The sequence below is a fragment of the Falco punctatus genome (genome assembly GCF_963210335.1).
Source record: "Falco punctatus genome assembly, chromosome: 17".
Taxonomy (NCBI): Eukaryota; Metazoa; Chordata; class Aves; order Falconiformes; family Falconidae; genus Falco; species Falco punctatus.
Genome location: NC_137597.1, coordinates 5,614,843 through 5,641,750, shown reverse-complemented (window position 1 = coordinate 5,641,750; position 26,908 = coordinate 5,614,843). Strand labels below are relative to the sequence as shown.

At 45.5% G+C, this 26,908-nt stretch overlaps 2 protein-coding genes across 6 annotated transcripts in view; one reads left to right on the top strand and one right to left on the bottom strand.

Annotated features, from left to right (window-relative positions):
• The first annotated feature begins 1,046 nt into the window (after positions 1-1,046).
• ELK4 (ETS transcription factor ELK4) overlaps positions 1,047-26,908 on the top strand; it is a 27,321-nt gene continuing 1,459 nt past the window's right edge. For 2 of the 5 annotated variants that reach the window (XR_013924120.1, XR_013924121.1), the window contains exons 1-8: positions 1,047-1,531; positions 9,822-10,037; positions 11,409-12,332; positions 13,512-13,628; positions 14,777-16,455; positions 23,323-23,443; positions 23,953-25,497; positions 26,214-26,885. Coding sequence is in view for 1 of the 5 variants with exons in the window: in XM_080367378.1 (XP_080223504.1) it covers positions 9,831-10,037; positions 11,409-12,332; positions 13,512-13,628; positions 14,777-14,875 (1,347 nt within the window). In the remaining 4 variants the exon portion in view is untranslated. Of the gene's footprint in view, positions 1,532-9,821; positions 10,038-11,408; positions 12,333-13,511; positions 13,629-14,776; positions 23,204-23,322; positions 23,444-23,952; positions 25,498-26,213; positions 26,886-26,908 lie in introns of those variants that run through there. The other 3 variants (XR_013924118.1, XR_013924119.1, XM_080367378.1) reach the window with 3 other exon arrangements.
• MFSD4A (major facilitator superfamily domain containing 4A) overlaps positions 24,182-26,908 on the bottom strand; it is a 21,013-nt gene continuing 18,286 nt past the window's right edge. The window contains exons 8-10 of the mRNA XM_080367375.1: positions 26,283-26,353; positions 25,964-26,084; positions 24,182-25,295 (exon numbers count right to left, since the gene is read on the bottom strand). Coding sequence (XP_080223501.1) covers positions 25,231-25,295; positions 25,964-26,084; positions 26,283-26,353 — 257 coding nt within the window. The 3' untranslated portion in view covers positions 24,182-25,230. The remainder of the gene's footprint in view (positions 25,296-25,963; positions 26,085-26,282; positions 26,354-26,908) is intronic.

Genomic DNA, 26,908 nt, shown 5'->3' with positions numbered 1-26,908 from the left:
GCAGCGCTGTTTGCGTTTTGTTTTCTTCTCTGCCAATGGGTGGGAATCTAGTGGTGCAGCAGCAAGGGCTGTTTGCTCACGGGGGAGGGAAGCGCGGGAGCACTGCCTTCTCGGCACTTCACCTCCTGCTCCCGATGCCTGATCCAATGGAACGCGCCTCGCTCTCCAGCGGGTAAGAGGAGTGATTTTTTTCGGTAGGTGCCTCAGGACTGGGGCTGCTGGTCTGCAGGCCAAGGCGGCACCTTCCACCTGACCACGGATGAGCACTTTCCTGGGGACTTGTGTGTGCAGGGGTCGCTGTGACGGGCTATGGTGGGGTGAAGGCAGCTGCTGCCTGTGTGGTGTCTGGCTGAAGGCGAGCCCGGAGTCACCTTACCTCCTGCCCAGCCTGGGCAGCGTGAAGGTGCTGTCCCTTTGCCACCAGCGCGCTGGGCAAGGGATGGGGATGGAGGGATGGGGATGGAGGGATGGGGATGGAGGGATGGGGATGGAGGGATGGGGATGGAGGGATGGGGATGGAGGGATGGGGATGGAGGGATGGGGATGGTGTGGGAAGGACCCAGTGATGTGGAGCTGCTGTAAGACTGCAGCCAAACCCTGCAGCTTTCCATGGGGAATACACCCAAGTGGGTGTCTTGAACTGACAGCGCAGTGCCACCTCGTTCCCCAGGAGGACATGAGCGTGTGGCAGCGCTGTTCTCCTGAGAAGGGATATTTTTATGTGCGAGTTGCTTGGCGTAGGAGGCACCTGCGAGGGTGCATCCAGCCGTGGGCTTGTGCCCTGTTCCAGCCAGCCCCGACAGCCTTGCCTTCACCTTGCCTGAAAACATCCCCGGTTTTCCAGGAGTTCTCATTTTTAATTTTGTTTTGTTGATGTTTTTTGTTTGTTTGGGGGGGATTTTAACAAATATTGTCACGTTCTGCAGCTCACTGCAGCCTAAGCCCCTTCCCCTCTCCCGAGGTGCCCCGCTGTGGCTGGGGGCCCCCGCCAGTGTGCAGCCCCGCTCACCCCACGGCCCCCCGTGCTCCGCACGTCGTGGCACCGACGCAAAGGCCCCCCCGGCGGCGCGCAGGGCTCGGGCTCCCGGCGGGGCCGGGCCGCGGGCACATGGCTGCGGGCGGGCGCTAGGCCCGGCGGACTACACTTCCCAGCGGGCCTTGCGGGCGGTGGGCGGGCGGCGCCGTCCCATTGGTCCGCGGCGCCCGCGTTCCGCGCGGGGATTGGCCGGCGGGCGCGATCGCCCCGCGCCCCTGCGGGGCCGTGGGCGGAAGTGTGGGGTACGGCGGCCGCGGAGGCTCGGCGGCGGAGGGACGGGCGCTCCGCGTCCCGCCATGTAACGCGCCGCCGCCGCTGCCGCCTCCGCGCCGCTGCCCTGCGCTGCTCGCCCGGCTCCTCCCGCCCGGGATGGGGGCCCGGCGCCCGGCCCGCCGGGGGGGTGCCCGGCCATGAAGGGCGGCGGGGGAGCCGCTCCTAGCACCTGCCCGCCGCGAGGGGAACGCGACGCCCGGGGACCGGCGGGGCTCCTCCTCGGTGAGCGGGGCCGGCGCGGCGGGGGGGACGCCGGGCCCGGAGCGGCGGGGCTGAGGGGGGCCGGGCAGGGCCGGGGGGCCGCGGCCGGCGGTTTCGGAGGGGGTGGGGGGCCGCCGCCTCCGGGCGGAGTGGGGGGTGCGGGCGGGGGCGGCCGGGGAGCGGGAGCGCCGGAGGGCGCAGCCCGCTTCGGGGCTTTGATCCGCGGGCGGCCCGGGCCCGGCTCCGGGGGCGGAGGGGGGGAAGCCAGGGCCGCCCCCCGTGTCCCGGGGCTCGGGGCTGAGCGGGCGGGTGTCCCCGCGCTCGGTGCTGCCTGCCCGGCCTCTCCGCCGGCGGGGGCCCGCGCCTGGCACCGAACGGCCGGGCTCTGTCCTTCCTGACTCTGCGCCTGTTTAATTATATTTATTTTATATACCTGTGCACTCAGTGCTTTATGCGATGGGTGGGTGCCTGCCCACATCAATAAGCGCATCCACAGAGAAAGTATGCAAATGCCTGCTCTTAGGCTTTTATGGTTTTTTTTTTATGCCTGTTTACATGTACACACACCCCTCTGCGCGTACCTGTGCGTTACTTCCACCGTCCTTACCTTATTTTCACAAACTTCTCATCATCCCCACTGCGCTGCTGCCCGCGGGGGGGTGGAACCCAGAGTTCTGGCTCCGGTGGTGTCGCTTTGGAAGTGGCAGCTCCAGAGAAATACGGGAATGGCGTTGGTAGGCGAGTGCTCTTGCAGCGGGTGCGAAATCGAGGCGTTAACATTTCTTTATCTTCATCATATTCCCAACAAACACGATCCCCGCACCAGGCGCTGCCTGCCTGTCAGAGCTGCGTGTGCGTGATTTTTGTCGGCCTGTTTATTTTTAGGGTCTTCGTGCCTGTTTGTAGAGGGTAGTTGTTCCATTGTCATAGCAACCAGGCTGAGTGTATTATAAACATTATTAAAGGAAACCTTTTCCCTCTTAAATGAGACTTCCTTTTCATAATAAAGTTAGTTAGGATTGACATAAACTGTTTAACCTTTTGTTTGGGGTTTAGTCCGTAGCGTGATGCAGAGATGTGACCCTTTACTTTGAAACGAGGATGCTTCTACTTTGAGCAGACGCGGTGTGTCTATTGAAGCTAATCTGATGTGCTGTTGGTAAACATTCCCCTCAGCCCTTTGTGGTAGCAGATAAGGAGGAAGCAAACGTAATCTGCTTAGAGAGGAGCTTCCACGGAAATAAGTATTTTTATGCCTTTGCTCGGAAACAATCGCATCAGTGTCAGAAAACAAGCAGGTTGCTGATCAAAGGCATTTTGCTTTTGAAGTTCGCTCCCAGTTTGGCCTAAACCCTCCCATGTTCTCTTAGGTCTCATACCCTATAAAAAAAGAGGTAGAAAAGAGAGACTCTTCCTCAGATACAGAAGAGCAGGGAGATGAGGTCTGCTGTGCCTAAAACTGTGGCTGCACTGGGATGTCAGTCACCCTTAGCCAGGGGTGGAGGATCAGAACGGTTGTAGCAGCTGGAGGAAGAACGTGGTCTGTGCTTTGAAGTCCCCTTACCGGCCTGGTTCAAACAGGTTAAACGTTTTTCAGTGCCAGTGTGTGCTAGGCAAAACCGTGTTAGATAACAAAGGGGGCACCATCATCTCTGTGTCAAGATTCAAAAAGCCCGGAGAGCTGCTTGGCTCATCTGCCAGCTCGAGTCTTCAGCCGTGAGCACGATGGGCATCCCGATGCCGCTGTTCTCCTTCATGGCTTGTTTTCTAGTAGACTATTACTAGAGTAGAAAACATGAAGAAAGGGATATACTTATTTCTTAGATAGGAGTTGAAAAGCTGAAACTATTTGTTGTTAAAACCCAAAATATTTGCTCACACCTTAATTTCGTAGAAAATGATTTTTGAGCCAAGAACCCAAAATTTATTGCAGTGTTTGTTTTAAGTAGATAAAACTGTCAAACTTGGAGTGGGATTAGGGAATGTAAACTGGAGCAGCTCTTATCATAAGGACATCCTCCAGCGTTTCCTTCCAAGGAGCTTCCTGCCTCGATAACCACGGCTTCTCCTTCAGAACAAGCTGATTTTCCTGGCTGGTTTGGAAACAACGGTGCAGTGAATGCCAGAGCCAAGAGGAAGGCAAGCATTTATTGGAGGCTAGCATGTGTTTTTCTTGTTCTTGCCTGATTTTAGTGTTTACTAGAGAAGGTCTAATTCAGCGACTACTTGGAAAGCTGCCAGGGGTCGGAATTTTTTAGCGGTGGTGTTGCAGATGTAGAAGTCTGCATCGATAGTTGAATTCCTTGTAAGTAGTAATTTTATTTTACACGTGGAACAGGCTTTCAACAGGCAATTCACCTGTCTTTGGGAAGCATGCTAATAAGCAAGTGATAGTGACAGTAGTTATAAGTACTTTTACAATGCTCTGTGTGTTCTGGAAAAGGACTAAATACCCTTACACACTTCCTACCACGTCGGAGTATGTGATGGTGCGATACTAGCACCCTGAACAGGGTGCTTTTGGGGCAGTAGGTTTCGTATGTGTTGGGTGGCAGGCTCTTTCTAAAATGAATCAAAATGGGAAAAAAATCCTAAAAGTATTAATTCAGGTGAATTGCAGCCCCAGGAGCTTGAAGATATTTTGTGAAAGGTTTATTAGTAATGGGATATTTTAAGTGCTGTGCTAATGAAATTGTTGCTTGGTTGTGTGTTGTTACTTAATTAGGTACTTCGTCAGCAGTGTTACACCTCTTTGTCCCTTGGCTAAAATAAAAAAGAATAGGGCGGCCATTTAGTTAGTTAGTTGCCTGGACAAAGACACTGAAAAACCTGATTTAACTTTGAAGTCAGCCCTGTTTTGAGCAAGGAGTTGGGCCTGTGACCTCCAGAAATCTCCTTCAACCAGAGTTATTCTGTTGTTTATTTTCTGGGAACAACTGTCAAGGCCTTGTGTCCACAGGAATATTGCACAATGCAGCAGGAGTTATTGTCTACAAATTCCTTCTGTTCACACACCATGGCCGTCTTAAACTATTAAGAAACCAGAAGAATAGTTTTGCGTAGTAATGTCTAAACAGTTGGGCTTTGGTGCACCGGTGCGGAGCGCCATGTGCTGTACGTGCAGCAAGCCCAGCTGTCCTGGAGCGGTGTGAAGGCTCGATCTGCTCACCTGCTGGAGGTCTGACAAGCACCACGAAGTCTGAGGTCCCCAAGACCATCTCTTAAGTTACTGGTGCTGACTGTTCGTGGTTTGGTGGTGGTGTTTTTTTAACAAAGTGTTTGTGATCTGAGAAGTGGTTTCTTTGTCACCCTGTGTGTTTACCTCTGCTCTGTGCTGCTTCCAAAGTCATCTTCTGAGATGTCACTTCTGTGTAAATACCTGGGCAGCTGTAACCGTGACACTTAAATACGTGGCAGTGGTGATTTTTGTCCTGTCTGTGTGGCATCCTTTCCTTCCTTCGCACCATCCTTTGGTTCTGTGCGGGCTGTAGACCCGACTGCTTTATTGGGTCCATCTGCAGAAGTCATCAGGCTGCAGATGTTTATAAGAGACTGTTGGAACAAACTGAGGTGACAGATTACTTGAGCTGTTCTTGGTGTTGAGTCAAAGCACAGGAAATCTGCCAGAAGACCTTGAAGACGGGGGTTAGGGCAGACCAGACCCCCCCCCCCCCCCGGGTCCTGCCTCTGCTACCCTCAGGGGCTAGCTGGCTGCCGCCCCGCTGGGGCATAGTGAGGTGCCCTCTGCTTTTTGAGCACGAAGGGATGAACGCTGGAGTTTGTTTTGCAACAGTAAGTATAGCTGCTGGCCAGGGAGAGATTACCATATGCCACTTCCTAAACTGTTCCTCCTGTCTGCTGTGCCACCCAGTGATTGCGCACTCTCCTTCCACAGAAGGTGCAAAGCCTTGAGGCTCTGTAATCAAACGGATCGGATCGTGTGGAGCACGCTGTGGTGCAAGTGCGTGAGAAGGCGCTGGAAAAGATGCATATCTCCTGTCCTGTGTTTTGGGTTTTTTTTTTGTAAACTCAAAGCTTTGTAAAGTCAAGGCCTCAAACAGAGCTCCAGCAACCTCAAACGAAGCTGCAGCAACATGAGAAAGCTCAAGTTTGCAGCACTTGTATTTAGAGTACTGCAGCCAAATTCTGTCAGCTACTCAGTATACTTCAAGGGTCATCCGTAGGCGTCAGAGAAGATCTCAAGACAATAATAGTGCTCTATTTTAGCATACTCATTACAAAGTATAACTGCCCTCTGCCTCTAGCAACTATTTTTTCCTTGTACTGAAATGGTGCAGAAGTGGAAGGGCCGTCGTCACAAGCAGCAGTGTTGCCTCTCTGCCCCATTCCCTCGTCGTCTTTTCAAATGAGACCTTTTTCTTTCTCCAAGCAAGGAAAGTAACCTTCAGCAAAACGATGCTTTGCAGTGGTGTGTGCTTGTAATTATTGGCATATTCATCTTGAAGAAAAAGCAATCAAACTACCAGGCTTTTTATGCTGACGGGGAGCTGTGCTGGGAGATTGATGCCTTTTCATGAAAGGAGATGTAGTTTTGAAAGAAGTTGAAATAATGTTTATAAATCATGAAAGAAGCAACATCTCACCATTGTTAGTGTGGAGTGGGATGGTGTGCTTCTGTCCTTATCTTGATTTCTTTAGTTTCTCTAACACATGGGCCTATAACATCTCTGGGGAGTGTGGGGTTTGGTGTATATCTCGGTAAAAAGGACAAGGGTCTTCTAAATTTCTTCCACTGTCAGTGCAGGAGGGGGATGCTTCTGAGTACGTGGCCCTGACCTGGTGTGGACGGGAGCCTCTGTAACAGCTGGTCCCCATGTGCCAGGGCAGCTGAAGGCGTTCTGGAAAATGTGGATAGCACAAGGAGCTTGAACTGCTGCTCGGTCCCTGTGGTTGCAAGGGAAAGGCTCGTGAAGGGCATCAGCTGTCTTCTGCCCCAGGTGTTAAAGAAGGGAGAACCTTTTTAATGTGTTAGCCTGTTCTTAAACAAAGAGAAGTGCTCATCTCGCCTGTACTGGTTTTAATTTTACATCTTGTGTGATGGTTTTTTTTCATTCTGCTTTTTCCTGGAGAAGTAACAGTTCTTTGATGTATTCTTATGCCATATCAAAGCAACTTTAATAAAAAATGTTAAATCAGAAGCCTTGATTCATAACACAACATTATCTCCCATATACATATTATACTTTCCCAGTTACAGCTTACTCCTGGACCCTGAAGGGGCAGTATCCACCTGTCATCCTGTTGCTTTGACCAGTTTGGAGGGTTATTTTCTGGCCTTCCTTCTGTACATAATCTTCAGAAAAACTGTATACTCCTGGTTCCATTGAGGCAGCTCTCCATTGTTTCCTGTATAGGCATGCAATAAATATTTAATAGAGGGACATTTGTTCTCTCCTATGCAATATAACCTGTCCATTAACAATTCCAGAGTGCTCTCTGCTCCTTTTCTACAACAGCCAGGGAGTTAAGTAAAACTTCTCCACCTTGTTCATGTGTCTAACGTAAGAAAGACTCTTTGAGGTAGAGGGTGCTGAGGGTATGCGATGTATCCTCCAGATGATGGACTGAATCATGACAACCCTAAAGCCTGTAAATACCAGAAGCATCAGCAGTAACTTGATCGGTCTAACACTCCAGTACGGTCTGTAACTGCCCCTGGGAGAAGGATCCTTCCAGCTGGAAAGGTGCAGTATTTTGGATTTAGGCAGCATGAAGTCTTATTTTGGCAAGTGCTCCTCGGAATGTAGCTCATCACTGGGAAAGGTGATTTTTTTAAAAAAAAAATAAAAAAAATAATCTTGTGCCTTCCATCGTCTTGGTCACTCATGTGGACTGTGTCTTGTTGAACTCTGTGCTGTCAGAGTGTGGGTCTGTCAGCATTGTGCATCTCCAGCTTGATTCAAAACTGGCTTTGACCTAGGCAATAGCGCTTGACTGCGGTAGATGTTGGTGAGCTTTGAGATAAAGGGAAGCAGCCCAGTGAAATAATAGCATTTAAAGTCTGGGGTGAAATCTGCATGGATTTTCAGGAGGAGAAAAGAACCCCTTTGCCACTGTGAAATTCTGCTGCTAATCTAATTTCTATGTGATTGCCTCCCATTGCATCAGTCAGCGCTATTTGGTGCAGTGCTGCTTATGGATTTTGAAAGTGCTGTAGATAAATGTAGCGTGGGAATAATCACTCAACTTCATTTTCCTGCTCTTTCTCTGTTAACACATATCACTAGTATTGACAGCTCTGCAGAACGGTAGAATCAAGTCCTTATGTCTACACAACACCCCGTGCATGTGCATCATCCCGGTGGGATAATGAGGAGGCTCCGCAGCACGTGTGCCCTCTGCGGAGCCGGTAGGCAGATGTGAAATGTTATTGGCAAATGTGAACACAAGTCCGAGGAGAAGTCCTGGAAGAGTTTGAGTGTGGTTGCCTGGCCCCGAGTTCCCGTACGGTTCAGCTGGCGTGCCACAGTACCGTGTGGGAAGAGTCTCAAAGCGCAGCATTCAGCAGCTGGTATTTTCTTAGAGTACTGTGCAATTAATTTGGGCAAGCATGGAGTTGTATGCATACAGTAATTAACGAGGAAAGCACCTTAGGCCAGCATAACAAGGTGGTGTGGGTGTCCTTCATTTTGAGATTGTTCTGTGTAATTGCAGCAATTTAGCTGACTTGATCAATGTAACATCCCTGTGTAGTCATGTAAGCATGCCATTAGGCAGGTATTCTTAAAAATAGGTTAAATGCAGTGGGCTGTGCCCAAAAAAGTACCTGCCCTAGGGCACCTTATTTAAATAAGAATACATAGTCCTGTGTAAACTGTCAGCAGTAATCCTTTTACTGGGCTGACTAAATTCTGAAGCTCTGACTTGTAGATGTTCCCTTCCTTATATAGGGCTGGATAAATGCTGGACAGTAATGAGTTTGAAATAAAAGGCTCTGGTAGCAAAGATGAACTGGCTGTCCCGACTGTATCTTAAAACTTATCCCTGCGTAGACGTGGACTTCAAACAACGTGGGCGTGGATCCTGCTTGCTGGAGTTGGACTTGATGCCTCGGGTTTGGACCTTCTGCTTGTGAATAGCGTTTGTTCGCTTGGGCTGCAGATTCACCCAGATGGAAATCCCTGTGCTCTTTAGGTTTGCCTTTACTGAGGTTTGACTGTGCGTGTGGGGGGAAAAACCAGCAAATTAGCAGTTAGTTACATTTTTAGTGTAATTCACCGTGATGGTTCTTATTGCAGGGTGTCTGGGTGTGGGTTTATTTCATTGGAAGGAGTTTAAGTTTGCACTGATGGAACTGTTCTGTTCTGGAATAAGAGAATCCATATGGGATACTGAATTAATGTAGTTTTATCTGGTTTAATTCACAGTGTATCTTATACTTCCCTTGTGCAGACAGGATTATTAGTGTTCTGTTTAAAAATATCGGTGGAAGTACTGTAGTCAGATATGGGCAAGGAAAAACGTCATCTCTGCTGCTTGTCTGTCCTTGGATTTATACATCGACAGTTTCCCTGCAAGAAAACCACACTGGAAGTGCGTGAATCGGCTGCCAGGTACTAGCCCTAGAAAGTCTCAGCCTACATGACGGATGTAGGTAAGACATGGCAGGAGTCAAGGGAAAAGCAAAGGCAGCATTTGAAATAGTTTTATTTACTTTCATGTTTATTTTCTTAGAAGAGACAGGGATGATACCTGGAAAAGAAAGGAGATTCGGAAGAGAGGAGGTTGGTTGTTGATTGAGAGGGCTGCTTACAAAAGAGGCAGCAGAAATGTGAACTGAAGGAAAAGTGGGTTGTTCTGCACTGGCATCTTCATGTAGTTTAAGCGGTTGTTTGATCTGCTCTATTTTCTTAAAGATACCGAGGTTGGAGGTGGGTGCAGGTAAGGAAAGGAGGGGGCGAGTGGGAGGTTTGATTTTTACCTGGGTGCACCTGAGCTGTTTCTCATAAAGCAGTACAAGTCAGAGTGGGTGAACATGGAACAACTTAGAAAAAAATATATTTTTTTTTTGGGATAGTGACTCATTGCAACTTACCCAAAGTGACCTGATTTAGTTAAATGAGGCTAAATATAACCCATGTGAAAAGTACTGACATGTGGGAGGAGACGACAGCAGTTGGCTCTCAGCCTCTCTGTTCTGCAGGGAACATCTTTCACGACTGGTGACTAATAATTTTTACTCTTGCTGGCTTTGGAAATAACATCTCTGCTCCATTACCCCTTTCTAGGGAGATGAAGAAAACGCGCCGTTCCTACTCTGTTGCTTCTTATCTGCCTTTCTGAATTTCAGCTTACTGCTATGGACAGTGCTATCACCCTGTGGCAGTTCCTCCTCCAACTCCTCCAAGAGCCTCAGAACAAGAATATCATCTGTTGGACCTCCAACGACGGGGAGTTCAAACTGCTGCAGGCAGAGGAGGTGGCCAGACTCTGGGGAATCCGCAAGAACAAGCCCAGTATGAACTATGATAAACTCAGCCGTGCTCTCAGATACTATTACGTGAAGGTAACAAAGTCCATAAATCCACCTCAAATCCTTATCCATCTTACAGCTTCTGCCTAATGAGCTTTGTTTCCTTTTCCATTCTCTTCAAGGGGATAGGTGTCACCAGGCTTAAGGTGTACCAGTTTATGTTTAAAGGTGTTTTTTTCTTCTGTTTATCGTTTGTGCTGGATTTCCTCCCCAGCGGTTATTTTATAAGGCTCTAGATAGCTTTGCGCAATGTTACGTTCTTTGATTTAAGTCTTTGCTAATACCAGTCTGTCTTTGAATGATAATCCCCTTTCCAAAAGCACACACCCTTGCAAGTGTTAAAATCCTCAACGCTCCAGTTTAAGCAACAGAATGATGCTGGTGATTGAGACAGTGAATATTGTACCACCTTGAGATCTTTTCTGCAGTTGCCTCTATGAAGGGGCCATCAAAATGAGGATTTTCAGTGAAGCAGCCCAAAGTATTTTCCTTTTTCTCCATGTATTCGGAATTGCACCTCTCCAGCAGAGTAAGGCGCTTTTCTTGTTTAGCTGTTGTCTTCGAATAACTTGCGAGGGCCTTTTGTAAGTGCACAGGTAGCGTCAAAAAGCAGAACTAGAACCACCATGTGGGAGTCTCACCTTCGTTCCAATAAGCCATTTATCCCACAGCTGTTATTGTGTGGGTGTGCCAGATAAAAAATAAAACACGGTTTCTGAGGAACCTGTCAGTTTGTAGCAGGTGGTGTGTTGCTGGGAGTTTATTATTGGGTAGCACAAATCTGACTTTTACTGAGGACTCAGTAAAATAATGATTGTATGATAAATTAGAATCTTCTTAGGTCCAAATTGCATGTGGCATTTCTCCTGGGAGCAAAACAAGTTCGACATGCTGTTTTGTGGTATTGAAATAGCTGATTAGCCTACATAGCCTGCTGACTAGTTCAGCTACTTAGTTTCTTTTATTCTCATCTTATTAAGAATAAACGTGGTTTGATTTGAAGTCTTAGCTCTCAGTTCTGCCCACTTGTAAGCTTGAATTCTGCAGGTTCTCCTGTTAGGTTATGCTTACTGCACCCGGGTCAGTGTTCTTTGATGGGGGTAATGGGTCATTTTTGTTTCATAGCTGCTCTTTTAAAACATGTTAAACAGAACTACTTGGCAGTTTTAAGGCTGCTCTTATTGTACTTAACCTCAGGTTAAGCTCACCTGTTGTGGTGTTCTGTCTGGAGGTGATACTTTGGGAGCGTAACTGAACTGCGGGAATGCAGCGTGTTTTTAAAAAAGAAAAACCATTTTTGATGAAAGATTACAGACTATCCAATTCCTGTCTATTTTAGGCAGTGTTGGTAGGGAGAAAATTAATCCGAAGAAGGTCTAAATATATGTATCTTCTTACCCACAGAATATCATTAAAAAAGTGAATGGTAAGAAGTTTGTGTACAAGTTTGTTTCTTATCCGGAGATTTTAAATATGGATCCACTTGTCGTGGGCCGTATAGAAGGAGACCCTGAAATGACTGGTTTTGCGGAAGTTAGCAGTGCTCCAAAGGATGTGGAAAACTGTGGGAAGGAGAAGGCTCAGTCATGTGCTAAATCCTCCAGCCGCAATGACTATATCCACTCAGGCTTGTACTCCTCTTTTACTCTGAACTCCCTGAACTCTTCCAGCGTAAAACTCTTCAGGTCCATCAAGATCGAGAATCCAGCTGAGAAACTGGCAGAGAAGAAACCCGCTCAGGATCCAACCCCCTCCGTCATCAAGTTTGTAACCATGCCCTCCAAAAAGCCTTCGTCTGCCCCCCTGGTCTCTACCCCTTCAACGCTCTCTGCCACTTCCACCGCTTCTCCCGCTTCGATCGCATCCTCTCTTCCCATGGGATCGGAAGAAACTCTCCAGACGTTGGAGACGCTTGTTCTTCCCAAGTTAACTGTCCCTGAAGCTCCAGCACCTTTGCCAAACTTAACCACCAGCTTTACCCCAACTCCACCCATATCCTCGGTTTCTCCCACTTTGCAAGTTCCTTCCACGCCCCCGTCGCCACCCCTGAGCTCTAATCCTGACCTGGACATTGACACGGACATAGAGTCCGTGGCTTCTCAGCAGCTGGAGCAGGCTCAGAGCCTTCAGCATCAATCCCCAGAGTCCAAAGAGCAGGATTCATCTGTGCTGGAGAAGGAATTTGCCAATCACCTCTCCAGATCTAAAAAACCCAAAGGGCTGGAGTTGGCTCCTACTCTCGTCATTACAGGCAGCGATCCAAGTCCACTGGGAATTCTGAGTCCTTCTCTCCCCACTGCTTCTCTTACTCCAGCACTTTTCTCTCAGGTAACCTAATTCCCTTCCTGTTTTTTGTTGCTTTTTCTTAAAGTAACAATAGTGGTTATGTTACATTTTAACACAGTAAGGGAAGGCAAGTGGAAAATGAATAGTAGAGTAGATTGTGTTTGGAGCTCTGAAACTCAGGATGTCACTCCCCTTTTTTTTTTTTTTTTTTTTTTTTTAAATAAAACACAAATTTTATTCATAATCGGTATGAGCTTCCCCTTGCAAGTGTGCCCAAGCGGTGTGTCAGCCGTACGTGTCAGTACGGTGTTAGCATGTGGAGGCAAAACCCGGACCAGCACCAGCAGGATCCTTTGTAAAGCTTGCCAGGGTGATACTGAATTATTTCAAAAACCCTAAACCCTGCCCTTATCCTCCAGGCTGAATCTGAAAATACTTTAAAAATAGAGAACCACGGAGGTGTCTGTTTAGCAGCTTTCTTTTACTTGGTTCAGTAGGCATTTGCTTAAGACCAGAGTATTGGGATTTAACAGGAGTAAGAACAGCTGCTTAATTTGGTTGTTATCTTTGTGTGGGAAAGGAAAGCTTTTATGCCTCATGGAAGATTTGGAAGAGAACTGAATCCAACCAGGCTGTTAAATTGTTCTGTATATATTTAATCCCTGTCCTGTAATAAGTTGGAATTTGAGTGAAACTGTAGGGAAACTGCTGATAAAACACTGAAATGGCTGAAGACAGGGGAAAAAATCAAGTGGAGTCGCTTTTTTGGCACCCTTCAGAGTGCTTGGCCGGTGAACCCAGATCATCCCAAATATTCAGAAGCCAGATGGAAATGTCTTCTGGTGTGGCTTAGGTTGTCGGTGTCACCCAGGCCACGCGGGTGCCCGCTGTCTGCTCTTTTGAAAATCGTAGGCTGAGTTTTCCAAAGTCGCCGGCGGGTGCTGTGTGCCGGATCGCAGGAGCAGCCGATCCGCTGTAGGTTACAGCGGGATGGGATCTGGCAGCCGTTGGGAAAAGAGGGCTGGTTGCTCAGCCAGAGCTGGATGGCTGCTGCTGGGGTTTGAAGGGAGGAGGAGGAGGTGGGAGGAGGCGGAAGGGGGGAATGGGAGTTGCTGAAATTGGGACCCAGCCCTCTGCAGCTGCAGGAGCTGGGATTATTGGGGCCGGATTGACATGTGCTCTGCCTTACTGGCCACAGCTGACTCCTTGCGTGTTTTGCAGACTCCCATCTTGCTGACCCCGAGTCCCTTGCTCTCCAGTATTCACTTCTGGAGTACTCTGAGCCCGGTTGCTCCCCTCAGTCCTGCAAGGCTGCAAGGTGCTAATACACTCTTTCAGGTAAGTGCCAGCAGGTTTAGCCAGGCTCTCCGTGCTTTTCAGTGCCTTCCTCAGCAGACCCACAGGAATCAGCCCAAATATCTCACGTAGACACAAAACAGTCATCTTTCAGTTTTCTACCCCCTATATTAGCTTTTGAGAGCGTTGAATTTTAGTGTTTACCTAGGTTTATTTAAGTATATTGTAAATATTGGTATTTCAGAAATGCTTTAAGTTAATAACAGGCTGTGTTGGAGTTAGACATTTTTATTTTAGGTTTGTCCTTTCCCATAAAACTTGCCTTCCTGTAACTTCACTGGTTGAGATTTTCCTGGAAATTTAATTTTGCTACGGTGTTGCTTGTTTTAATCATTTGGTAACAGTCTCTTCTGTTGAAAGACATTAAATCTTGCCACTAGTAAGAAGGAAGACACTGTGTGGCAATATATAGCACAGTTCTTTTAAGATCTGTGTTCTGCTGTTTTCTGTTGTTTGGAAATTCTCAGTTTCACACTTTTTATTAAATTTTTTTGTTTAACTAATATATAAGAAAATAAGTCCCCTGTTTTTTAAAAAAATATATATCTTTTTAATTGTAATTACTCACGCTCTTCTTTCACCTTCCACTTTGGAACTGGGATACCCGCGTCTGTTGCCTGAGCTTGCTTAGGCAAAGGGTAAAATTTAACAAGTTGTCTTTTGGGTTTGTGTCTGTCATCTCTGTGGAGACGAAGGAAGGAGCTTATATGTGAGGATAGGAATTATACAAGTAGGTCTGAAAATGCACTGGACATTTTTCTCTGTAAATAGGTGATAATTAACTGAAGAACAATGTAGACCATGGTTTCCCAACAGCCTGTTAAAGTCACCTACCGGTTCAGGATGCAGGCAGCGCTCAGTGCAGAGGTTACGGACTGGGTCCTCCTGGTGGCACTGGTTGTGACAGCTGGATTGTTGCAGTCTGTTATACAGTGGCATTTAAGAAGTAAATTACCTGGGGGAAGCCAAGAAGTTTCTTTGAAAGTTTGGGGTTTTTTCTTTGTTGTGTGGTGGTGTTTGGTTGGTTTTCTTTTTGTTTCCCCGGGGGGGAGCTTCTACATGCAGAGATACGAGAGGAACAGTAAATTAATAACGGCCTCTTCCCTAATAATTTTTGTTTTGTCTCTTAGTTTCCATCCGTGCTGAACAGTCATGGCCCATTTACTCTGTCTGGACTGGATGGACCCTCTACCCCTGGCCCGTTTTCCCCTGACCTACAGAAGACATAGCACATGAACTCATGGAAAGGACATATCGGCAAGCAAGGGAAAGATATGACACTTATATTTAACCATGTTTTTTAAACGAGCAATTTATAATTCTACAGAGATTATCAACAATCATAGTTTTTGCCATTCCCAAATGAAATGCCTTTTTTGCAAAATTCCCTTTTTTGAAGACCCAGGTTGGGAATGTATATGCAAACGCCTTAATAGGAGCTGAAGCTCCGGTCTCTTCTCTTCCCTCCTCGGTTTGGAAGACTTCGCTATGGTTAAAGGGAGTTTCGGTTGGTGTGGCAGTAACTGAGTCTGCACCGATGGCAGTAAACGGTATCAGAGAAGTCTTTTCTCTGTGACTCTTGGAAAAACCCTCTGTTCTGCTTCCTGTGCTTGGCAAGAAGAAATCTAACGGTGATCGAAGCTGGCATTCCAGGAAATGCTTGGGAAAGGGGTGTGTGCACTCAGCTTTGCCTTGGGGGCTAGTAACTTCTGCAGCGACAAAACAGCCCGCCTCTCTTCTGCTGTAAAAACATCTTGTCTTTTTGCAGGGAGAAATTTTCAAGGAATATTCAATGATTGTGTTACTGAGATAACGGACAATTTTTGAATGGCATTGTATACCGCCAGACCAGCCCCTCGGAGAAGCTGTCTGGCTAGCTTCTGGATGCTTCCCTGCCCTCCCTTCGGTGAGGAGGCGAGGTCTGGAGACAAATGAATGGTGGGATTAGTTCCTTTCAGTTCTCAGAAAGTTTTGAATGCTGAAGTCCAAACATTTCTTGTGCCAGAGACCTGTTACAAAGCCTGTAATCTCACTGCTAGAAGATTAGCAGGATGGTGGATTTGACGTGCGGTTCTGAGGGTGTGTCGTTCTGGTGAGGTTGCTGCCTGATGCTAGAGTTTCAGACCCAAACAGTGGGCGAGAACACTAACGTCCCACCGTTAACGTTACTGCTCTTTCCCCACAGTTGAAGTGGAGACGCTCCTCTTCTACCAGCTCTTATCTCAAGTTTCGCGTTAGGTCTGTTGCTTTATTTTTTTAGTATCTGAGGAAGCACCGGACCCAAAATAAGTGAGGCTCAGCGTGAACAGCTAGCTGAGAGGGGTATCACGGCATATCAACCTTCTGGTAAATTTGCGCTTGCATTCCTGTTCTTGGTGGCCATGTTTGTATGGATGAATACAAGGTTAGTTTCCCAAGCTGTTTGAAACGCTGACGAAATGAAATTTGTAGTTAGATTTTTATACCTCAGGAGGCCTTTTAAGAAAACTGAGGAATGAAAGAAGAGAGACTCGCCTCTCATGGCCCCTCGGAGGCTGGATGTCTCGCTCTGGTGGCGCTGGATGGTGTGCCCCTCCACTTTGGGCATCTGACGTCAGGCAGCAGCTTCTGTTTGCTACTCTCTACATAGAGTCAATGACGTAAGATAATCTTCTCCATAAAATACCCACTAGAAAACAGGTGGAGACCGTCTCTTTCCTTTGGCATCCTCACTGGCTGTCTTCAAAGTTTTAATGAGCAGAGGAAGATTGTACCTTTACAGCAAGAGGAGCTGACAGTGTATGCTGTATATATTGCACCTGTCTTATGGGTAAGCGGTGAACTCGAGCTTTGCAGAGTTCTCCTTTTGCCACTTGTGCAGGCTCTGAATTCACTTTAAAGCGTATGACAATAACCCAAGACTTAATTCACTGCAGTGATGTCATCTTTCTATATTCTAGCATTGAAATATGTAAACCACTTAGTATGTATGTTCCTGACATGACACCTGAGGCAGGTGGGTGTGATGGAGTTGCTTTTTGGGCATTGTTCATCCAGAAAATCCCCTGCCAGGTGGGAGTGTATGCCTTCTTTAGGTGGATGTAGCAGGGAGTAAGCTCACGTACTGAACCGTCTTCCTGCCCGGTTATGTCAGAGGCATAATTCTGCTTTGCATTTTAGACATCAGCAGATGCAGGATAAAAGTTCCTGTGCCAGCAGCTCTTAAAATGACAATGTGCAATATTGACCTTTTTATTATTATTTTTTTTTAAATGCAGGAAGAAAGCTGCAGATCATAATTAAGAGCAGGCATCTGGAATTTTCTGGTTTGCATGATGGCTTGTGAGTCTGCTCTAGAAATATATATATAGCTATATATAAATAGCAGCACTTTTGATGGTTTTGATGGCCAATTTTATGCCCACCAAGTGCGTGGACTTGAGAGCAACATTGCAGACTAGGATTAGATTTTAAAAATAATTACTGAGCACTAAAGACTTGCAATTTAATTGCTTCCTTTTCCTTGTCCCCTATGGAGAAAAGCCAAGTTTATTTGTTTAAAAGTTGTGTATGTGCACACGTGCACTTAATTCTTTGTAAACTTTATCACTTTCAGCGTAGGTATGCAAGAGAACCAAATGCTAACGTAGCTTGTCACTTGTGCTTGGCCTGGTTTCATGCCTCTTCTCCAAGTAGCTTTGGAAGATTGCACGGCCGTAGCGGGCTGGGGAGATGCGCGTTCGCCACCGGGGATGCCTTCTTCAGAGAAAGCTGGTATGAAATGCAGCCTGTACGTGTTGGTTTCAGTCGGGTCATATCCAGCTTCCTGACAGGTAGCGCTGAGGAGCTGGTTGCTTTTGCTTCTTGAGCACCTGGCTAGGAAAATAACAGTCCCGTGTAGGATTATAATTTCAGGAGGCACTTGGGAAAGCGAGTTGAAAGGGGAGGGGAGGTGGGAGAGGAGCGGCTTGCTGCCTTTTCTCCATTACAACTTTCAGGTCACTTAAGGTAATATTATCTTGTATATATGCTGCCTCATTAAACACACATTTACTGACAAGTATATTACAGCCACCTTTTTTGGATCGCGTTCCTGACAGCACAGCGTCGCTGTGACTTCTTGGAGCTTGGTTCTGTAAATTGCTGGTTACTCTACCAGCTCGCTGCAGGAGCAGTTTGCAGCTCGTTACAACTTGTTTTTAATTTAGTGTAGGGAAGTAGGGGTTAATATAGGCTCTTTTAATTATCATGGTAGCAGTCTGTAATATGGGTATAGTACCGTGTTGGTTTAAAAAAAAAAAACAAACCCGCAGCATTACAGAAACATTTTGTTACGTTACAGTTCGTGTTGCTGAAGTAGCCATGGTATTGTTGAATGCTTGATAATATTTGCATCGGTTAATTCATAGATGGTGGTAGAATTAGACTGGATGAGCATGGAAGCTGAACATCTGTCTTGCTTCTGGAAATTTCTATGTCACTGCTGCTGTATAATAGTACTGCAGTTGGAAAGCTTGCACTGCTGGTGCTGCGTGTGCTACGTCTGGCTGTTTTTGACATCCTGAACTGTCAGGATGCCACTGGCAACACGTGCTGCTAGCAGAAGTAATCCACGGAAAGCAGAAACGTGTTAATAATACCTATGGTTGTAGAACCGTATTTGTCCTGTCTTACCTGTTTCCAGAGAATGTGATCCTAGTAATGAGGGTGATGGAGGAGAGTTGGGGTTTTTTTCTTAACAGCAGCTTAGGTCTAGATTCTTCTTTCAGAAATCGGTCTTCAGCAGCGATGGCTGAATGTAATTCCTATGCACTGTCTTTGGCACATTCAAGTTGCATTTTGCAATAGGTCAGGAAGTGATAAAGTTCCTTGAATTTGAGAATTCATTGTTTCAACTTAGAGCATCCTAAGACATCAGTGTCCATGCAATCTCTGGTATAATGGAGCATGCGTTCTAATACGAGAGGCTTTGGCAGTTCAGTGGTTTGTTTGGGATAATTTCTCCCTCTGATATGTTTTCAAACCTCAGATACCTAGCAAATAGATTCTTCTTGGGTTTTTATAGTGTTTATTCTAACCACAGTGAAGGCTGCTTGTGTGCGTATCTTCCTTTACACAGCTTTTCAAAGTGCAGTGAGGCACGTTAATGTCAGATTCCCTCATGAGTTCAACTTTCACGCGAGAACTTCTGCAGGTTGAGATGGGATGAAAGAGCTAGCCTAGCGCTTTGGTGCAGTTTCTCAGGTGAGCACAGGCACGCAGAGTTCTGATCCGCTTCTGTAGCGTTTTTCTAGTGCTGAGGTCAGAGCCCACAGTTCTGACAGTCTGCAGGCTACCCGTGGTTTATTCATGTATCTTTTAGTTACCTTTTGCTACTGTTTTATAGCATTTTTTGTATGTACTCATGTTTTACTATACGATTTAACCTCTTCCATTTTTAATGCATATTTGTTTACAAGACACATCTCAGTGTTGTATCAAGAGGCTATCTTGGTATTGCCAGTTATGAAAATAAACTACGTCAGTAGTTAAGGAACATTGTCAAAGTCGACAAGTGTTTTAAAACTTGATGCTTGAGTTTTGGGTGTCCATAACGATTTTGTTCTGTTTTGTTCCTTAGTTCTCCTGTGTAAGAAATAGACGTACCTTCTGGCCTCTGAGGTCATGGGTATGGATAATTTTATTTTCTCTTGGTAATCACGTAGCATGGCATTGCAAACAAACAGCCCCAGCCCCACAGGACCTTACGCTTGGCAGATAAGTTGAAAATCCATTAGAATTGCAATCATGTTGCTTAGAAGCTGTTCAGAATGTTTTAATGAGGTATAGTGTGTCTTGCCTAAACAGGAATTTTTATGGTTTGATTTGAATTTAATTAAACAGTAATTGGCAATGGCTGCTGTTTAGTCTGAACGGTATTAGCAGATCTGCTTAACGTGGAAGCCTGTGGCTATTGCCGTCAAGTTGAGTGGTGGTTAATATGCGACATGCTAAAGTTGATCTGCTGAAATCAGAGGCTGTCAGATGAAGATTAAAAGATAAAATGCGGTGGTGGTTGTTTTACACAGTCCTTAGGGCTATTACTGCAAAAGGCTTTGTCGTGGATCAGCATCTGTGGATGTGGCATTAGTATGGACTGTGTAGGAGCCCTTCCTAAGAGCTGATTCAGGACAAAGAATTTTTGATGGTAGAACCACCCGTCTTGTCTCCACAGCCTGCTTTTGGTCAGAAGGATGTAATACAGGAGCTACCAAGCAGCAGTAACGGCAGCGCTACCGTATTTCTGCGATCCGTCGTTACCAACAGCCCTTCTGTTGCATGTCCCGACTGGCCGGGTCCCGTCTTAAGCAGAAGGGTTAAAGCTTTGGCTTTGGGTGTCTGGTGGATCCTGAACTGAGGGATAGTATTCTTGCTTTTATACAAAGAACAAACAAAAATAAGGGAGAATATGTTCACCGCAGAATGTTGATTCTTTTTGGAGGGATAGAGCATTGCTGGCCATAACCATGCTTTGCCAAAAAAAACCCCGTGTGACCCGCAAGGTAAGAAAGCTGGGCAGGGCCCGGTGTTTCTTCTTGAATGTGTATGTTAATGTATTTCCCTTTGGAGATTGCAAGATGTCCGCTTCCTATAAATTATTCTACCAAAAAAAAAAAAAAAAAAAGTTTAAAAAAAAAAAAAATTAACACGGACTAGAATTTATTTTTATTTACCCCCTCCCAAAGAATGTAGTAGAAGACTTGGACTGTGGAGCTGTTCCAGACATCTGATAAAAAACATACTTGGAGAGCTGAGGACTTGGGTTTTCGATGCATTGTTTGATGGAGGCTGGAATGGCTATCTCCACGTGAACATCCGTGTGCGCACACGCTCGCTGCCTCAGAGGGTGTGTGTTCCTTACGTAGGCTGCCTTCTAGACGTGTATCAGTCACGCTTCCCGTGTACACTCAAAGCAAATGCTGCACTATGCAGTTGCCACTTTTAAATGTTTTGCACATGCTGGTGAGGTTTTGGGGGGCTTTTCTGTTTGTTTTTTTACGTAGTACTTAAATCAGTTATACCACAGTGTGGACTAATTAATTGCCAAAGGTTATTTTTAAATGCATCTTTGACGTTGTTGTATGCCACATCTTAAAAAAAAAAAAAAAAAAAAAGTCTTAAATGTGTCTGAATCGTTTTGTGTTCATGGAACAAAAGTTTGGACTTCTTTTTTTACTTTCAAACACTCTGTTGAGACCATGTGTTGCAGAAGGTTTTCATCTCAAAAGTAGGGTTTTTTAGCGGGGGGTGTAACAGGATAACTTACGAACCTTTGGAAAAAGGGGGTCTTTTAATGGAGACGGGGAATGAACTGTGAGCAGAGAGGGGAGGAGAGGTTGGAAGGCGTTGTGTTCGGAGCCCATTTCAGTCCTTGAGCAGTACACGCAGCAGTGCTGTACCAATAACTGGAAGCCGTTGGGGTTTATTTTTATTTTGTTTGGGGTTATTTTTTCTTTTTTTTTTTCTTTTTTTTTTTTTTTCCTTAACACAGGAAGGCTTTGAGGATGGCCTCTGCATGGTTCCTAGTGTGTGCTGTGTGCTGGGGGTGGGGGGGGGTGGGTTACAATACCTGGGTTTTGCTCTAGACTCCTTGAGATGTGTTGTGTTTTTTTGGCTAGCATGTCTTAAATCTTCAGGCTTTGAAACTGCTTTATAGAATTGTGTTGACTTTTTGTTCTGCTGTTGTTCAGTTGCACAGAGTTTTATATATATGATGTACTAGTTTTAACGTTAATTCTCTGTGAACAGGGTTGAGATTATTCATTGTAGTTTAAAAAAAAAAAAAAAAAAGTTGTATTCTAAAACTCCCTTTTAAAAATCTTGTTTGTATTCTGTTGCAGTGTTACCAGATGGCCTTATGTACGTCACAGTGTTTTGTGATAAGTACAGTAGCACATTTAATGCTTATCTCCTCCCCCCCTCTGTTTTTATAGCTGAGAAGTATATTCTTAATAATAGAGGTGAATAAATGGGAAAATTCTAGCAGCATGTACGGTAAGGAGAGTGGTTGTCTCCACTAATGTGTATTAGGGCAGCTGGAATTAATCTGGGACTGCAACGACTCTGAATAGGGATCGTTAACCAGCATGAGACTTTGTCTTGGGAATTCTGAGAATCTTTGCGCGAGCTGATGGCAGATGTGAATCGTATGCCAGAAGCTTGTAAATCAGGATAGGTCCGTTGGCTTCACTGCGACTGGTCTAACTTACAGCGGCTGAGAATCTGGTCTGTGCAGCGTCTTGCCTCTGGCTCAGATGGAGTCAAGGGAGGGAAGCTGAAGTTTAAATTTTAGAGAACTTAAGCAACCTAATCAGCTGTGGTAATGTGTGACAGTTGTTACTCTGTTTATTTTTTAAAGTGCACATCTGTTCTGGAAAGTGACTTTCAGATGTCTTCAGTGTTTTACTCCTCGACTGAATTTTTAGGTTAACCTGGGTTCTTTGCAAATGAGCAAGAGGATGTCTGCAATGTTTTTTATACTACAGCAGCTCTGACCTCTCTGCTTGGGGCAGACGTTCATGTCAGCTAACTTACTCCTGACCTCTGGAATGGATTCCATCTTACTTTCCCGTGATTTTAGTAGAACAGTCAGTGGTAAAAATTACATTGAAAGCAGCAGAGAGAATGTTTTCAGTTACTCTTTCCAGAACAGAATTGCATTTTATTTTATTTCTATATATATACATATATATATATAGTACCAAGTTAAGAGACAAAGCAAGTTATGTTGTAGTGAGTGTCTTAACTTCCTACACTGGAGACTTTTTCTAGACACAGTCTTTTAGAGACAACTGTAATCTCACACCGCTTTGGTGCTCTCGTTACAGTTGGGTAAACTTGCCTGGGAGAGAATAGCTTCTCAGTCTAACTTTTTTTGAAAGTAATACCTTATAATAAGAGTATCTTAATGCCATTGTGTTAAAAAAAAAAAAAATGCTGGTATGTAATGCAAGTACATAAATAGCCAAAGTTTTCAGTAATTGTTCAGTGTTACTAAATTTGCTTTTTGTTTAACCTTCCAAGATAACACACTAGGAAGACCTTCAGCATGTTGATAGCATTTTGAAAAAAAAAGTCCGATCAACAAGATTCTAGCAGATATGCAGTTATTTGAGCACATTTCAGGTTTGAGTACAATTTGGAGGCAAAACTTACTTTAGAGGAAGCGCACTGTAATGACACTTCAAAGCAACAAATGCTGCTTTTAAATAGTGGCGTATTGGCAGTTGTTATTCAAACATAGTGAAGGTCTTTCCTGAGAAATCAGGTGACTTTTCTATTGCTTCGATTTTTGTGCAAAAAAAAAATTTAAAAAAAATCAATGTATTGCAATCTTTTTTAAAAATGGGGTGGGAATAGTTAAAGAAAACTATTTTATGTAAGAACTGACAGAGGGATTTGCTTTGTATAATGCAAGCTGGCTTTAAAAAAGCATTGTAGCAAATTATTCAAGTCGATCATATGTTAATAGTTATGTGCAACCAGACATGCAAAACAATTGTATTTTTTTAAATAAATATTTTTAACAAAGTTGCTGATCTTTTGACTGGTTTGGTTTTTTTTAGTTGAGGAAATTGAAAGTTACAGCTGCAGGGCAGCTTGTTTTGTGATAATGAGGGAGTTCATCAGACCCTGAGCTAACCCTGTCCCTTCACAGCATCACGGGCTCTCCTGCATCTTGCTTGCACGGAGACAGAGGTGGAGCTGCTCGTGCTAGCTGGCTGCACAGTCTCTTCGCCAAACCAGGAACTATTCTCTTCTGGTGAAAACTGCCTTTGGTGAGTAGCTCTGCGCTATATATAGTGCCGACAGCAAAGTGGAGATCTGAATTGCCTAGTACGCTTCTAATGAGAAACACTGTTCTGGCAATAGCGTTTAGTCTGCGAGGACATCATAAGAAGAGACTTGTTTTAATAGCGGACAGTCCCTGATGTGGTACATACGTAATCTGAGCAGCCTTCTTTCAAAATAAACTCCCTTCTTGTATTGTTTCATGCTCATTTCCTCCGTAGAGGGATGGAGAGAATGGTGTCATGGTGGGAGGGGCTCTATTAGTGACAGATGGGGGGGGTATTGCTGCAAACGGGTTTTGCAGTATCCATTTATTTTATTTATTTATTTATTTTGGTTTGGGTGTCTCAAGGAGAGTAACAGTGGCATCCTGTGGTGCGTGGCGAGAATTGCAGCACGCACTGCCCTGGGTGGGAGGCAGGGGGGCTCCTGCAGTCCGGGGATGAGTTAAGCCCAGAATTCAACTGCATTTATTCCCTTCTTGCATTGCACTCAGCTTTAGGTGCACACAGTAAATGCAACAAGTTCACTCCCTTGAGACTTTCTACGGAACCGCCCGTGGGAGCTTGCGAAGATTGTGGAAGGTAAGATCTACTGACATGCTAAAAGCAGTTTGAAGTTGAACAGCCCTTAGTCTGAGTTTGAAAGCTAGAACTGGTGAAGGGAGTAGCTGATAGTCTTGCCCAGAAACAGCTGAAGTTACCTCAGTCCAGTCGTGCCGAGAATCTAGCAATCAATCACCTTTAATTAAACACTGCTTTATATACACACGTACATATGTACATCCACATACAGCAGTTAAAGCAAAAAGTACATGTCCAATCAGTCACTGAAGAAATAGATGTATATAGCTTTACACTCTTCTAAAGCCAGTCCTTTCTTCATAGCTTGTAATAGGGCATGCATGGGTTATGAGAGTACCTTAGGGAAGGCACCTGTTTATTAATAAAGTATTGCACAGATTAAAGCAGCTGGAGGCTGGCTCCCAAATACCTCTGGTTCAGCTTCAACTGGAAGCTAGAAATAAAACCACCCTAAAAGACACTGCAACTGTAGCAGCTAAACCGGTGACTGAAAGCAAAACAAACCGTCACAACTCATTCTTGACTCAAAAACAAACAAAAAAGCTAATGATTTTAATAATCAAGAGGCCCTAGCATGCGGAATAAGACACTGGCTGTGTGAACGTCTGGTACTGTGTCATATACAAGAATCAACTGTGCAAATATAGATAGGTCCTGCTACCACTGTGCACTCGGTGGGTTCTACTAATCGTGTATTTTTTTCCCCTTTGGAAGTATACATGGAGGTGACATCTACTCATGGCAGTGTTGCACAAAAATGAATTCAAATCCTGTATTGTGCTGTAAATTGTAGGGGCTTCTGTACGTTACAGGCCAAACGAAAAAAACCATTCAGTTCAACAATTGTGTTCCATATGTAAGACTGAGAGAACCTCTTCCTTCCCCCCCTCCATCCTGGACCGGTAAGAAAGTTCCTTTGCAGGAGTAACTGTTCTCCCACCATCCCTGCCATACACCGTACCCTTTCGGACACGGGCAACAGTCATCGTTTTGGTACGTGTGCCACGGGCAACTTGTGCTTAGCTTGATGCAGTGTTTTAGGATGTTGTCTTGATTCTGACTTACCCAATCTAATGTGCTTTTGATTGCAGAAAACTTGCATGATTCAGTCATTAATTGTGAAATCATCCTTAACAGTAATGCTTTAATTGTGTGTTGTTTTATTGCTTGTCTAGGGCTTGGCCACTTCTTTAGCGTTGATACTGTCCGGTGTCGTCCGTTACTGCTGGTTTGTCGGGCGAGGCATCATCCGAATCTGCAAAATTGATGTTAGATACTTCAGATGAAATTCTGCTGAGCTTTAAGGGAATGTGCATGAGCTCTCCCAAACGTGACCGTTGCTGTTCTGTCACCCACCACACCAGCTGGGTTATTTCGCTGGGCATGGAGGAAGAGCTGCTATTCCCAGTAACCTGGACAAGTTTTTTACCTGTCACACAGTGCTCCTTTCGTAGAAGGTGCTTGTAAAACCAAATAGCCTATATGGACTGAGGTGGTAGATAAGATAAATCCTTTATCAGCAAGGCTTTTGTCTGCCTTTGGATGGCATGGCAGATCTGCTCATTCCTTGGATTTTAGCCAGGGAACAGGGAAGCTTGTGCAGTCGGTGCTGGGAGGACGTAGCCCTGCAGCAGCACGCTGCTGCTTTCACAGCTCGCCTCGAATGTGGGCTGCAGTTTCCCTGTGATCCACAGACCATTCCTACTTTTTTCCCTTGCTTCTCCAACAGAAAAGAAAGCAAACCCTGAGCTGTGGCTGCCAAGGCTTTGTGGGCAAGTCAAAGCAGGAAGAGGGGACAGGAAGCAGCAGTAAAATAAACATTTCCTTGCATTTTGCTGAAGTGCTGCACCCTGGTTAGGTTTTGATGCATATGCCACTCTTCCTCTCATTATAAAGCGGGGCTGAGTGATGGTGCTTTCTTACCTGATGAGGGCTTGGGGTACATCCTGTGGAAAAACAAGAGGAAAGCGTAGAAGATAAAGGCCAAGCCTCCAAAGATCATCCCGCAGACCAGGAAACTGTAGCTGCCCTGATCGTGTATAATCTGCAGTTGGAAGAGGGGGGGGGGAAAGGGAGCAGACATGTCATCATAGCACTAAAATACCTAATTAACATTCAGTAAGAGCTTCACTGTTTGATAGCTCAAGGGTAATGCAGTGCTTCTTCCCAGCAGCTGTCCAAACCCAGGACTAAGGTTTCTACTGAGAAGTTCCAGGTTTTGGCATGCCTTGTCCGCACTCACCGATCCCACCAGCAGCTGTAGCACCATCTCACCAATTCCAGCTCCAGTCACTAACACGGTTGTGGCACAGCCTGCAAAGAAATAGTGCAAGTGATGTGGCACGGAACAGGTGAACCAGCCAGCAGGATCAGCCTGGAGCTCTTTTATGGATCTCTCCATACAAGATTTACAAATACTTAATGTATGTTCCCATCTAGTGTTGAGAGCATCTCTTCTAACCTGCGATAGTGCAGAAGGGTTCAAGTTTAAGTCAAAAAGCCATCTCCTGTCACTTTTCTCTGTTGGCAGAGGTGACGTTGCTTCTTGCTGGAAAGATTTTCATTCTTCAGTATCACTGCCCCAGAGAGGGAGGTTGGCAGAGACTTCCTGCAAGAGCTGGCCAAACGCTGGGCTTTTCAGTTCCCTGATAATCTGGATGATGTTTTCAAAACTGGCTCTCTGTGAGCCTCTAAAGCAGACGTTTCTGTCAGTCCCTGAGAGCCCTAAAGCTGCAGGAAGCTAAGAACCAGTCTGGATCCCTGCCTGGAGAAATTTTTAGTACACCGAAGCTGGGATTTGTGCTGGTTTTCTGACTATAAGCTTGAATAAACATGGTATTCAAAGGTAGGTCTTTCTTCCCAGGCATC